General features: G+C 34.8%; 2 protein-coding genes across 2 annotated transcripts; both read left to right on the top strand.

Moving 5' to 3' along the window:
• The first annotated feature begins 5,923 nt into the window (after positions 1-5,923).
• On the top strand, positions 5,924-7,308 carry LOC115444653 (larval cuticle protein 16/17-like). The gene is made up of 3 exons (XM_030170515.2): positions 5,924-6,026; positions 6,646-6,758; positions 6,962-7,308. Exons 1-3 carry the CDS (start codon positions 6,018-6,020, stop codon positions 7,173-7,175), a joined length of 336 nt encoding a protein of 111 aa, XP_030026375.1. The 5' UTR covers positions 5,924-6,017; the 3' UTR covers positions 7,176-7,308.
• A 4,489-nt stretch (positions 7,309-11,797) lies between these two features.
• LOC115444656 (larval cuticle protein 16/17-like) lies at positions 11,798-13,418 on the top strand. The gene is made up of 3 exons (XM_030170518.2): positions 11,798-11,854; positions 12,756-12,868; positions 13,074-13,418. Exons 1-3 carry the CDS (start codon positions 11,846-11,848, stop codon positions 13,285-13,287), a joined length of 336 nt encoding a protein of 111 aa, XP_030026378.1. The 5' UTR covers positions 11,798-11,845; the 3' UTR covers positions 13,288-13,418.
• Positions 13,419-14,706: the final 1,288 nt, after the last annotated feature.

Raw genomic sequence — 14,706 nt, 5'->3', positions numbered from 1 at the left:
TTACATATTTCATTTTATTATATTTATTGTAAGAATAATGTGATGCCAAAGATACATGATACAATATTTAACTTACCACTAGTTTACCGCCTTAATTAAAATTTTATTCGTAGTACTTCATATCCAGCTTTTCCAGTAGTAAATGTTCCTGTTCGAGAACCTTTTCAATATGTTAATAGTGTTCTTAGTTAATTATTTGTCTCCAACTTTCCTTTGGGGGAAAGTGGATAATTAATATTCCCAAGTCCTACCTATTGGATCGATTTGGTTTCAAGACAGTTTAATGACACCAACCGATATCACAACATGTATGCCACTATTGGCAGTGGAGTACAGGAGCAGTAGTGGCGAGTGTGCGACCAGGATAGTGGTGTTGTGAGTAGGCATAAACTATACAGTAGTGAAGAAGGAACTGTACGACTAAGACTACTAACGACTAACTAAGCATCTTCTAAACATGAACGCAATGAGCTTCACTATTATGATGATGTGTGTGAAAGGGCGTACCTAGGCGAAGGGGACATCGTAGTTTACCTGCCCTACTGGATGTTACGCCTACGGACTATTGTATGTACTTGTGTTGAATTCTAAGACAATCTATAATGAATTCGTGATTTGTCAGTTTTTTGGTCCAGCGGATACGGATCCGCTGGACCAAAAAACTGGGCACCTTCATTCATACATCTCACAACTGAAAGGGACCGTTGACACAGGTATTTAATATAAATTTCAACTTGATACCTCTCCGCGTTTCAGAGAAAGGTCTTGGCAGGCAGATACACGAACATACGGACAACAAAGTGATTCAGTTCGGTTTCTAAAATAAATGTACGTAATCCTAAAAACAAATTTTCGCTATTATCGCTATTTTGTGGTAATCATTGAATATCTATTTTTAACAATATCGATTACATACCCTTATCCCTATGCAAGACTTCTGACAAATATTATTTATAACAACAATCAAAATAGCGAAAATTAAATCAAATATAGTTTACTTTTATTGGAAAAAAAACCCGCGAAGGAATTTTATTTAGTATTTTTTTAAATATATCACGAATTATTATAAATAAGAACTTTGACGGGGATACTCTTGTCTACAACTTAATGTACAAAATGGTTAGAAAATAAAAAAAAAATCGTCTTATTTAATTGAAAAAATTAACCCCGAATAAGATTATTACTACCTCAAAATTAATTGGAGTAATTTATACAAATATTTCTTAAATTATGAATAAGTAAACAAGGCAAATGCTCCCTTTATAAGAGTGGGACAGGTTTGGGCATTTTGTTCTGTTTCTTAGAGATCTTGTTTTTCGCTTTTCAATTGCGATAATATTATATTTTAACTAGGCGGGTCTATGGTATTATCGTAAAAAGTATTCAGGAACTTAATATAACAGTTTTCTCAAATCTATTATCTTTAATGTCACATTGCCCGTTAAAGAGTTTTTATATATAAAAGCAACTGTCAACGTGGTTCTCCTATTCTAGCAAACGGTTTGCTTATTATATTTGTCGAATTTATTTTGAGGAAATTAAATGAGTAACGTCTGAAGTGTAGCGTTCATTTGTTCTATGGAATGCTGTCAAGCTCACTTAATTACGCTGTGTGGGCTTCCGGAAATGTCACTCACTATACGTAACGCCACAGTAAGTCACTTAAAATAGGTATTCTGTTAGATAGTGGTATAATGCCCCTCAAGCCCGTACATGCATCCGCAGACTTTCATTTTTTGATGCAGCCATGTTTATTTTTTTTGCCTCTAATATTATAACTAGCTTTTGCTCGCGGCTTTGCCCGCGTGAAGGAGTTTTTCGGGATAAAAGTCCACTGTATGATAAAAGTCTTGCTACATATTTTTCCGGTATTGATAGGTTCAAACTAATTTTATCCCCATGGAGGTTGAATTTATCAAAATCCTATTTAAGCGAACGTCTTCATCATTGTAGCTCCAATCTTTAATTTCAGTTCAATCAGTCGAAAATCTAAGAAGATTTATACAAACTTTCATCCCCTATTTTATCCCCTTGGGGGTAGAATTAATCAAAATCTTTTCTTAGCGGATGCCTACGTCATAACATCTACCTGCATGCGAAATTTCAGCCCGATCCGTCCAGTACTTTGGGCTGTGCGTATCAACGCACAGCCCAAACTACTGAACGGATCGGGCTTGATCGATCTATCAAGATCACTATGTCAGTCAGTCAGTCACCTTTGAGTTATATATATATTTTGATTTCTTGTGGTCGATTTATTGATTTCTATTCTACTTTTGTTTATTAAATTAGTATTTATAAAACAAAATTCTTATGACCAAATAATACGTAAATATTCATAAGATAAAAATGTATTACAATATGCTGACGGTATAATATAGTATAGATCAAATAATATAATATAGATCTGTATCACTTAATAACATTAATAATTACTTTAAGATAATTAGATTACTTAAAATAAAAATGCAGACTATGCAGTAATAAAATTTAAGTTAATATACATAATCAGCCATAGATATAATAGACCAGGGGTGCCCACTTGGTAAGACCCAAGATCTAGTTTTCACTGATGATAACTCTGTGCGATCTACCAAGCTACATACATCTTGAAATCTTAAATGAAACAACATAGTTTAGTACACAATTTATTATTATTTTGATTAAAAAATGATACAAAACGATGCGTGCAGCAGTTAGTGATTAGGTATGTTGCGCGGTCTGTTCTACGTATTTATATTTTTGCCTTGCCATGATCGACTAGACTTGTTGTCGCGATCGACCAGTCGATCGCGATCGACCGGTTGGTCACCACTATAATAGACATTCCGTCTATTATGTGACTGATTTTTACGTATCCAGTGATTTACAAAATATGCTCCATAATTAATATAATTTTTGTTTTGGTATTTCAACCTGTTTTGAAATAACGCATTAAGTATTGTATTTTATTGCAATGATGGGCGTTAACATTAAACTTAGTTTGGCCCCAGCATAATTACAGTAATTATAAATGTTTATTATGCTTTAAAGTTATTTTTAAATGATTTAGGTTTGGACTAAATATAACTTGCGGCTTCGTCCGTGTAAATAACTATTTTCGGTATTAAAGCTCCACTGTTTACATAAATGGAATAAAAAGTTAGAAAGCAAAAACTATAGCGATGGCTTGGGACAGTATGTAGTATGTACTGTTTAGGAACTATTTTGAATTACTTTCCACATCCAATCCTATGAAAACTAAAAGGGGTTGCGCAGACAATACATCGCTGCCGTAAAAATATTGCATTCTCTCATACAGCGTCTGTGCGGGGCATTTAACTTACATGAATGAATGAATGTTAATAATTCTCGAGTTATTGAGGCACGATAGGTATCATTTTTAACACTTATCAACTTACTTTTGAAAAACATAGCCCATTTCCAACTCACACAAAAATATAGATTGAAGTATAAAAATACATCATTAGGCACATATTATGACACAGAAACTATTTGTATTGCTGGTAGGATAAAGAGAACAGCTAAATTCAATTTGAAGCCGTTAGGTCTCATTAATTGTAAATAATTATAAGCTAGTAAAATTTGCACCTTTAAGTATAATATCAATTAACGTAACATATCATGTATATAAAAAGCAGCTATACGTTAGTGCGTAGAACGGACTGCCGAGACGTATGGACACACGTCTAAAATCCGTACGCAGGTTTAAAATCCATGGTCACACACCTCTGACTTTTTTAAAGTTATGTCAGTATTCTTTGTAAACTATCGCTTGGTTTAACGGTGAAAGTAACACCGTGAGGAAACCTTGAGAAGTTCTCCTTAATAATTTCGAAGGTATGTGATATCTGCCGACCCGCACTAGGCAAGCGTGGTGGACTGAGGCGTAAGAGTAGTAGAGCAGGCCCGTGTCCAGCAGTGGAACAATATATAATACAGAGCTGATTACGTTATATTATTTATCTACATATAATTTAAAATTCATCAAGCAATGTTGTATAGGTACACACACACACACACACACATATATACTAGCTGACTCGACAGACGTTGTCCCGTCTTAACTATGAATTTGCAGCGCGCATTCTGTTAATCGCTGACAGTTATTATAAACAATTGACAGTTATATAAAATTAATATTTTCGTTAAGGCGATACCTCAAGGTCCATTTTCATACATTTTGTTTCACCTTTAATCTGGGTAACTAAACAAGTATTGGCAAGTAAAGAATTTAAATTCACGTCTAGTTAGTGATTAGTTCTCGCAGTTGAAGAAAAACGTAAAAATAATTAATAATCATGGATATTTCGGCCTTTAAAATTTAATATGACGAAATTTTAAAGGCAGAAATATCCATGATTATTAATTATTTTTACGTTTTTCTTCAACTGCGAGAACTAATCACTAACTAGACGTGAATTTAAATTCTTTACTTGCCAATACTTGTTTAGTTACCCAGATTAAAGCCGAAACAAAATGTATGAAAATGGACCTTGAGGTATCGCCTTAAGTTTTCTAATTTTCCGCGCAATTTTTTGATTTTTATTCTCCGGACAATAACAAACACAATAAAAACATATTTATGAATTCGGTCCAGCCGTTCACGCGTGATGGCGTGAGCAAGGGAAATAGGGATTCATTTTTATATATATAGATAAATACGATTTCAGGTACTAAACTGATTACAATGAATCTTAATATTCATTCAGAATTTAACTCGTAAGTATGCTTTAGGTATATTTCAGAGCCAGCCGACCAGGGCCATTACTGAAATGGAATATAGTCTTCTCTTAACTATAATGTTTTGATGTGATTCGTTACATTAATCTAATTTAACGAAATAAATGGTATTGCTTACATGATGCTCATATAATATATTGTGGTCTATAAATTATATTTTGTGATATTGTGGGTATTTATTGATTTTATTATGTAAAAATAATCTGTTTGATACTTATAGCACGTAATATTAATTCTAATGGGAAAAAAGTACAATAAAGTATGTGACCTTTATATAAAATCGTAGGACACTCGATAGGTCGGGAGAATCATTAAGTAAATATTGGTGCACTCGGTACATACGTGATTATTTTTTTTTGGTAAATACCAGCGCGGCGGGTGTTCACGCAGAATAATAATTTTATTGAAACTTATTGATTCCGATAGTGGTTAAGCCGCTAATTTAAGAAGATAGGAAGTTTTATCTACTTAAATTAGCGGCCTTCCTAGGATACTACAATTGTCTTACAGAAACCCTTTACGTCTTGATTACGACAATTATAAAGCGACATATTATACGAGTAAATTGAAGTTGATTGTATATTATTTGTATCTTCTTTTTTCTTTTATTTACGTTGTTTGCCGTTTGTTATCCGGAATTGATTCTACTTCAGCGTAAACCTGGAGAATTGACTTAGACCCTTAATTGTGTCACTACTGGCATAAGAGAACAAATCAGGCGATTTTATTTTGGATTTTTTTTAGGTAAATCATTTTCATAATTTTATAGTTTACATAGTTATAATTATAGAAGTTATCCATGACTATTTCTTTATATCTGATGGGCGTGAACTGCGACTTGCGAGTTCCTAGCTTTGATTCCAGGTCAAGTAATATGCCGTGTATATATAATTACCAGTTTCAAAATATACTCAATAATATTTGTACAATATGGCGTGAGGATTTCATCTTTTAACATAATGACATTCAGAACTGTTGGCGAATTGTGGGTGTTGTTGTATTATCGAAGAACACTTATAATTAATTCAATATAATTAATAGTTTTAGGAATATTATCTTTATTAATAAAACAAAAACTGGCTTCTTTCTTGTTCGTTGTTATGTAAAAAGAGACTTTGTCAATAGTAATAACTTAGTCATGGGCAAATAGTACAACAAAATATGAATCTCTAGTGGCCGCTAGGTCAGGAGAATTATATAAAAGATCCGGCCATGAGTGCTCAGGCATCAGTTGCTCATCAAGTGCAAACCGACATTAACCAAACTACACCAAAATGAAATTGGTACGTGTGCTAAGTTGTTAAAGTACATTAGTTGTAAAATATCTTAGCGTCTTATTCAGGACTACGATTCTGCGTAATGTGGAGGATATACCGCATCAAGGTGTCTTTACTTAGGATATTAAGTGAATTCTGTGAAGTTTTTCAATTGAAATTTTTTCTTGTGAACGCGCACAGGATTTCTTGATCGGTGAATCTTAATGACAAGATTTGAACGTTCCTTTTCGATTGCATCGAGTGATTTAACATACAGTTCTCAGAGAGGATACACAGTGTGGACGTAGTCTTGATGCCATTTGGCGCCTGATATGAGTTGCGAAACACGTTATTTTATAAAGACGTGAATTATCTGCGTATACGTGCAATTAGAGGTTAAGGTACAAAATTTGTTAGGAAACCGGTTTAACAGTAGCTTGGGAAGAAAGTTACGATATCAGACGTAAGGCCTTAGTAGTGCCAGCGCACACCAGCGTATCACGACTTAGGAATTCAGGATGTCTGTTGGAGTTAGAACGATACATGAATACAAATATTTATCATGCTATTTTTGTAACTATACTTATATTATTTATGATTTTAATTATATTATAATTTAATTTAGCGACGTATTGTTTTTGTACAGATTATCCTCGTCGCTTTGGCACTTGCAGCAGTTGTTGCCGCCAACGAACCAGAGCCCCCGAAGATTCTTCGCTCGGAATTCGATCAACAACCTGAGGGTAGCTATGTCTTCGGGTAAGTTGTCTATTTTATTACAATCTCTTATATAAATACAAGTCATTGGTTCACAATAAATAACAAGACGAGAGCTCAATTGTGATTTCTATACTGAAATCCAACACATTGTTCTATTAAAGTTTTATAACCCTAGATAAAAGTTTTAAACGACACCAGTTCTAAAATGTTATAGTTTCTAAGATCTTCACTTATATTCCCAGGTTCGAAACAGAGGACGGCGTATCACGTGATGAAACTGGAGAGGTAAAAGAAGCTTTGGACGAAGAAAACAAACCTCACAGTGTGGTTGTAGTCCGCGGACAATATTCGTACACCGACCCCGACGGCAACCCGCAGGTCATCAAATACTACGCCGATGAGACCGGCTACCACGCGGAGGGAGACTCCATCCCCAAGGTGCCCTCCAGGAGATAAACTCCTCCACACTGCACCACATTGATACCATCGACTGTTTTAACTGCTAGCCAGATTAACTGCCTTACTTAAGTATGTTAATATGTTTTGTTATTTTTTAATATCTTGAAAATAAAGTCGACTTTAAACATAAGTATATTTTTTGCAACTCCCGTCAGAACCACTACAAGAGTTTGGTTTATTAATATATTAGTTTCATCTACATCATGTATGAGGACTCTATCTTAGCCTATCTTATAACCCTTCTGATACAATGTTCCGTAACACTTAACACGCGCAACGCGTGTGGCCAGTCTCCCCCTGTGGCCATCTCCCTTAAATTAGCCGAGGTTTATGTTACCAATACCAAATCTTAATATTTTCTTTAATTAGATTTTTAATCCAACGAGTGGTTTCGGAAAAATACTCCAACGCACACTGGAACAACCAAACAGACATGTAATAAAACAATCTATATACCAGCACAGTATTTATGTATGTACTGTCTACCATGGGTCGTCTCTACAACGAAAAGGGTTTTTAGTCAGTAGTCTTCCATGATGGCTTGTTGCGGGTTGGCACACATGATATACCTTCGAAATACTTATTGAGACTTTTTAGGTATGTAGACTTAACGGTGTTTTTTTTTTGAGGCGAACGATATTTGATAAGCATAAACAATACACTTCTCGAAGTCATGTGTGTATGACCCTGTCTGACGTTTGTCTTTGACCCTGCGAAGACTTGTTATTTGCAGTCCGTTCCATTGCCAACCAAGCTAACGTGCTACTCCTGTCGAATTGAACTCTGGACCGGGAGGACTGGAAATACTTCTTAGGCGATCCTCCGACGCGGTGAAGTGTTGGGTCGTAATATTACTAGGTGCTAATAACTTACATAAAGCGCAATTGAACGCTAGAATATTAAACTTTGTATTTTAATCTTTTTATATGACCTTTTTCCCACTATGTGCCTCGATTATCTCTTCTAACACGTATTCATTAAGACCATTCTTATAATCCCAAACATCCTATATATTCCGTAAGTTACTAAGGAGTTCAATATCCTGCAGACTTAACAATGTTGCAGCATTAGTTTAAAGTAAAAACATATTGTACGAGTAAGAGATTTTTTTTCTATATGTATTACAAATTTTAAGCAGATAGGCTCTAAAATACAGTTAGCACGCCGTTTGGCTGATGATACCGCCTTGAATTAAAATAATAAATATAATAATATCAGCCCTGTATTATATACTTGCCCACTGCTGAGCACGGGCCTCCTCTACTACTGAGAGGGATTAGGCCTTAGTCGACCACGCTGGCCTAGTGCGGATTGGTAGACTTCACACACCTTCGAAATTCCTATAGAGAACTTCTCAGATGTGCAGGTTTCCTCACGATGTTTTCCTTCACCGTTAAAGCGAACGATAAATTCACAAAGATTTTTTAGAAAAGTCAGAGGTGTGTGCCCTTGGGATTTGAACCTGCGGACATTCGCGTCGGCAGTCCGTTCCACACCTAACTAGGCTATCGTCGCTTTATTCGTAAATCCTGACATATTTCTGTTAGTGATGTAACGAATGTAATTTTTGAACATTCACGAATGCGAATGCGAATATAAAAATCTGCTACCCTATGAAATTCTTCTTTTTTTAAACACGACTGCCACAATTTCAAATTATGCTATTTGTGGTGTTTTTTTTTAGACACAATATAATAAAACACATTAGTTTTTATATAATTAACGAAACATTAATAATTCATGCGTTATAATATTATATTTTTATTTATCTAGATTTATGGAATTAACATTTATAGTATAAAAGTAATAAATAAACAATTGTTTACTTGTATAATGATAGACTTTCTGATTTCTGAGCTTTTTTTAAAACACGGCAATATTTCGTCCAGGATTTCTAGAATTTTCTCGACAATTCTAAATGTTTAATAAAAAACATAATGTATATATAAATTTATTAGTAAATATAAACAAACACTCGAATGATTTAAAAAAAAATATATATACATATATATATCCCTATTTCCCTTGGTCACGCCTATACGCGTGAACGGCTGGACCGATTTCACTATTTTTTTGTTGTGTTTGTTATGGTCAGGAGAAATTTCTTATAAAAAAAAAATTCAAAAAATTGTGCGGAAAATTAGAAAATTTAAGAAAACTTAACAACAATATTAATTTTACATAACTGTCAGTAGTTTGAAATTACTGTCAGCGATCGACAGAATTTGCGCGTGCATACATAGTTAAGACAGGGCAACGTCTGTCGGGTCAACTAGTTAAAAAATAAAAAAAATGTTTGAAAAGTAAGCAGTAAATAAGTTTAAATAAGCACTAAATTAAGAAATCAAATTAGTCATATAACAATCATTGTACTCATAATAACATAACACAATAATAAGCTTAGCTCGTCCACATCAATGTGAGGTTATTAATAAAAATAATTTTGACAAAAAATTAAACCGCCTTCAAAAACCACTCAAAACCAAAAAATTATTTCACATAACAAGTATATATTGGATACCAATTTTGGAGTCGGTGCCTAATTAAAATTGCTAGTTAGCTATATTTGTTGCATAATCCATCTATGAGCTAAATTTCTTTCAAATCAATTAAAAGGAGTAGGTTTGCGTGTACTACAACATACACAGTGAAAGGTGTAATACCAAGCACATGTATGGTGTTTCATCTTTTTATTTCCTCTTTTTTCGAGGCAGCGAGTGTAATACACCCACATTTGACCGGCTATATGTAACAGGGGAAGAATTTGGGTAGTGTACAGTTCACAAATTTAAATATTTCCTTAATAGCTTCCATTTGCTGTGCTGCGGCGATGTGTTTATCTCCGGTGACGATCTGACTTGCTGACTTTGTACGCTGGCAGCACATTGTTTTCGTATATTCGTTAATGTATTTATCTACCTTAACTAGCAATTTTAATTAGGCGCCGACTCCAAAATTGGTATCCAATATATACTTGTTATGTGAAATTATTTTTTGGTTTTGAGTGGTTTTTGAAGGCGGTTTAATTTTTTGTTAAAATTATTTTTATTTGTTGCTTTTTTGTGTTAGTAAAAAATAGACCGTCTCAATGGCATAGTTGTGTTTCGCTCACGATACGACTATCGCGCTGAGGAGTTACACCTCTGAGTACCACTGAAAAGGGGAAAAGGTGTGATGCTATATGTATGTATGTATGTAAGAAGTAGAGTCCACTAAACCCAACACAAAAACACAACTAATGTGTTTCGCACGCAGTATGACTATCGCGCTCAATTGTTACACCTCTGCCTACCCCTGAAAAGGGTAAAAGGTGTGATGCTATATATATGTATGTAAAAAGTAGATTCAAGCAAACCTAACGCAAAAACACAACTGATATATTTCGATCATACTATAACTATTGCGCTGTGGTGTTACATCTCTGCCTACCCCTAAAAAGGGGAAAAGGTGTGATGCTGTATACATATATGTATGTATGTAAGAAGTAGAGTCAATTAAACCCAACCCAAAACACAACTGATATTTTTCACACACAGTACGACTATCGCGATGAAATGTTACGCCTCTGCCTACCCCTGACACGGGGAAAAGGTGTTATGCTATATGTATAAGTATGTGAGAAGTACAGACAACCAAACTCAATGCAAAAACATAACTAAATACGTCACAGGAAAGCTAAATTCGCGATTTCGTTTTCTTGGACGACATAATTATTCTAGTTTTTTAAATTTTAAAACTAAACTACCAAAGCGATCTTGAAAAAAAATTATGGGACCAATCTGGAGAGAAATTCTTTCGAATAAAAAAAAAAAAATTCCAAATCGGTTCATAAATGAGCGAGTTCTGAGGTAACAAACATAAAAAAAAAAAATAAAAAAAAAATTCACGTCGAATTGATAACCTCCTCCTTTTTTTTGAAGTCGGTTAAAAATAAGATAAAAAAGAAAAAATCTAAATTAAATGAAAGTAAGCAATAGATAACCAGTAACTACAATGAATCTCAACTATGAAGACACATACATACAAACACACACACACACCTATACTTTAATACATTTTTTTATTTAGGATATTTTCAAATGAATATGTGAAAATAAATCGATGCAATACAAGAACAGAAAAAAAAAGCCTACTATGGGCATCACCGTTAAAAAGAATTATTTACTATAATTTGGATAAATAAATATTTTGTATATTCTGTCCTATGATGTGACAGAGGTAAGTTTAACACTATACTGAGCACACATTTCCAACTCCGAGCGATACTGAGCAAGAAAACCCGATATCACTTTAATCATCCGACCCGGGATTCAAACACGCGGTCTTAGAGAGGAAAGCATACCGCGCAGGAAATACAACTACGCCACCGAAGCAGTCATTACATCTGATGATCAATGCAATATAATAACCTAGTCTATGCACATGAATGGTTCATAAATATGATAATTGATACATATTAAAAAAATAAATACTGCCTTCTTTTTGTCCAATGTTATTTAAAAAGAAACGAATCAACAGTAATAGTCCAATAATGGGCAAATAGTCCTACAAAATATGTACCTCTGGGGGCGATTAGGTCAGAAGAATTGTATAAAAGATTTGGTTTTGAGTGCTCAGGCACCAGTTGCTCATCAAGTGCTATCCGACATTAACCAAACTACATTAAAATGAAATTGGTATGTGTGCAAACTTGTTAAAGTAAATCAGTTTTAAAATATGTTAGCGCTTTGTTCAAGACAACGATCCTGCGTGCTGTGGCCGATGTTGCGGTCTCAAGATGTTTCCCCTAAACCGCAATAAATATCTTTGCTTGGGATATTGACGGACTCCCGAACTTTTCCAACAGAGACTTTTACTCGTTAACGCGCACAGGACTTCTTGATCGGTGAACCTAAAAAACGAGATGCGGCCATTGCTTTTCTGTGATTACAAAGAGTGTTGCGTATTGTCCATACAGTGTGTATTAATATACATAAGAGTGTTAACTGCCTCGGTGGCGTAGTTGTAATCGTACAAGGTACGAGCACGACTACTGCGCTGAGGTTCTGGGTTCATATGCTGGGTCGGGACAAAATAATTGTAACTGTGTTTTTCCATCTTAAAAAGCATTATTATTACTCAGCTACAGCTCGGAGTCAGGAAGTTGGCGATTTGATACTCCTGTGTCTCGGAAAGCGCGTAAAGCTGTTGGTCTTGCGCCTGATCTTTCTCCAGCCATATCGGATTGCCGTCTCACCGAAATATGAGAGTGAAGGAACAGAGAGTGCACCTGTGTATTACGCAAATACTTTTGCACTATAATATCTCTTGCATATCTGGCTGATATCCGTTGAGATTGACCGCCGTGGTCAAAAATTCGGCAAGGAGGATTTCATTTCATTTTCACAGTGTGTACAGATCGCAGAGCCTTGTTGGATTTCAGCGACAGATATGAGCTGAAAATCATCACATCTTGGAAGTGCAGAATGTCATTTGGAGTTGGAGTTACATAATTATTTTTATTAATTTACCTACATTATTTTGGTTTTATCACATGATGTGATTTGATTTAATAACATGTAATTTATTTCTGTACAGATTATCCTCGTCGCTTTGGCGCTTGCGGCAGTTGTTGTCGCGGACGAACCAGAGCCTCCGAAGATTCTTCGCTCGGAATACGATCAGAAGCCTGAGGGCAGCTACGTCTTCGGGTAAATTATCTATTTTATTTCAATCTCTTGATATAAATACAAGTTATTAGTTCAAAATAAATAACAAGACGAGGGTTCAATAGTAATTTCCATATTATTTTCCAACACAACACATTCTTTCACTAAAGATGTCTATTTCGAGAGCAAATCTTTAAACCGCCTGTTTTACAAAACTATATTTTTAAAAATCTTCTCTTATTCCCAGATTTGACACAGAGGATGGCATATCCCGTGATGAAACTGGAGAGGTAAAAGAAGCTTTGGACGAAGAAAACAAACCTCACAATGTGGTTGTAGTCCGCGGACAATATTCGTACACCGACCCAGACGGCAACCCGCAGGTCATCAAATACTACGCCGATGAGACCGGCTACCACGCGGAGGGAGACTCCATCCCCAAGGTGCCCTCCAGGAGATGAACTCCTCCACAGTGAACCACATTGATACCATCGACTGTTTTAACTGCTAGCCAGATTAAATGCCTTACTTAAGTATGTTAATATGTTTTGTTTTTATTTAATATCTTGAAAATAAAGTCGACTTTAAATATTAGTATATTTTTTGCATCGCCCCTCAGAACCACTACAAGAGTTTAGTTTATTAATAAATTAGTTTCGCCCACATTATGTATGCAGTATGAGGACTTAGATCTATCTTAACCTATTTTAAAACCCTTCTAATATGACTTCCCGTAACACTTAACACGCGCAACGCGTGTGGCCAGTCTCCCCCTGTGGCCATCTGTCCTAAATTAGCCGAGGTATATGTAACCAATACCAAATCTTAATATTTTCTTTAATTAGATTTTTAATCCATCGAGTGGTTTTGGAAACATACTCCAACGCACACTGGAACAACCAAACAGACATACAATAAAATATAATCTACACAGTATTTTTGTATGTACTGTCTACCGCGGGCCGTCACTACATCGAAAAGGGTTTTCAGTCTGTAGTCTGCCACGATGGCCTGGTGCGGGTTGGCACACATGATATACCTTCGAAATACTTATGGAGATTTTTTAAATATATAGACCTCACGGTGTTTTTATTTGAAGCGGATCATATGTGATAAGTATAAAGAAATGCATGCAAAACACACATGTCTTCGAAAAGTCAGAAGTGTGTATGCCTTTAAACCTGCGCAGCCTCGAAAACTGCTGTCCGTTCCATTGCCAACCAAACTATCGTGCCACTCCTGTCAAATAAAACTCTGGACCAGGCGGATTGAAAATACTTCTTAACCAGTCTTCCGACGCGGCGATCTTTAGGGTCATAATATTACTAGGTGCTAATAATATACTTAATGCGCAAAAATTCAACTTTTTAGTTCAATTTTTTTAAATGACTTTTAACCTACTATGTGCCTCGATTATTTTAACTAACTCTTACTCAGTTAGACACGTTAATAATACACGTAATAACAATACACATTAATTGATCTTCCTAAATTATAACTAAGAACTCATTCATTTCTATCTTGATATTATCTTTCAAACGAAAAGATTCGCAACCCAACCGGTGCATTCGTTTGAAAGCTACGATGTTGATTCTTTAAACTTATCACATTGCCCTTTTTCTGTTATTACTTAAATTTTTATACAACTTATTTTTTTTATTTTCTTTTATTACTTTAATTAATTATTTAATATAAGACGGTGTCCCCAGCCAAATGGCGTGCTAACCGTATTTTAGAGGTTATTTATTTAAAATTTGTAACACATATAGAACAAAAAAATCTCCTACTTGTACAATATGTTTTTACTTTGGCTGTTTTAAATTATTTATAATGTGGATATTGTTTCATTAATTTCATGACAGAAATATCTCTTTAATTAT

The sequence above is a fragment of the Manduca sexta genome, chromosome 26, assembly GCF_014839805.1.
Source record: "Manduca sexta isolate Smith_Timp_Sample1 chromosome 26, JHU_Msex_v1.0, whole genome shotgun sequence".
NCBI classification, from domain to species: domain Eukaryota; kingdom Metazoa; phylum Arthropoda; class Insecta; order Lepidoptera; family Sphingidae; genus Manduca; species Manduca sexta.
The sequence above is the reverse complement of the archived record's forward strand: the minus strand, read 5'-3'. Positions and strand labels throughout refer to the sequence as shown.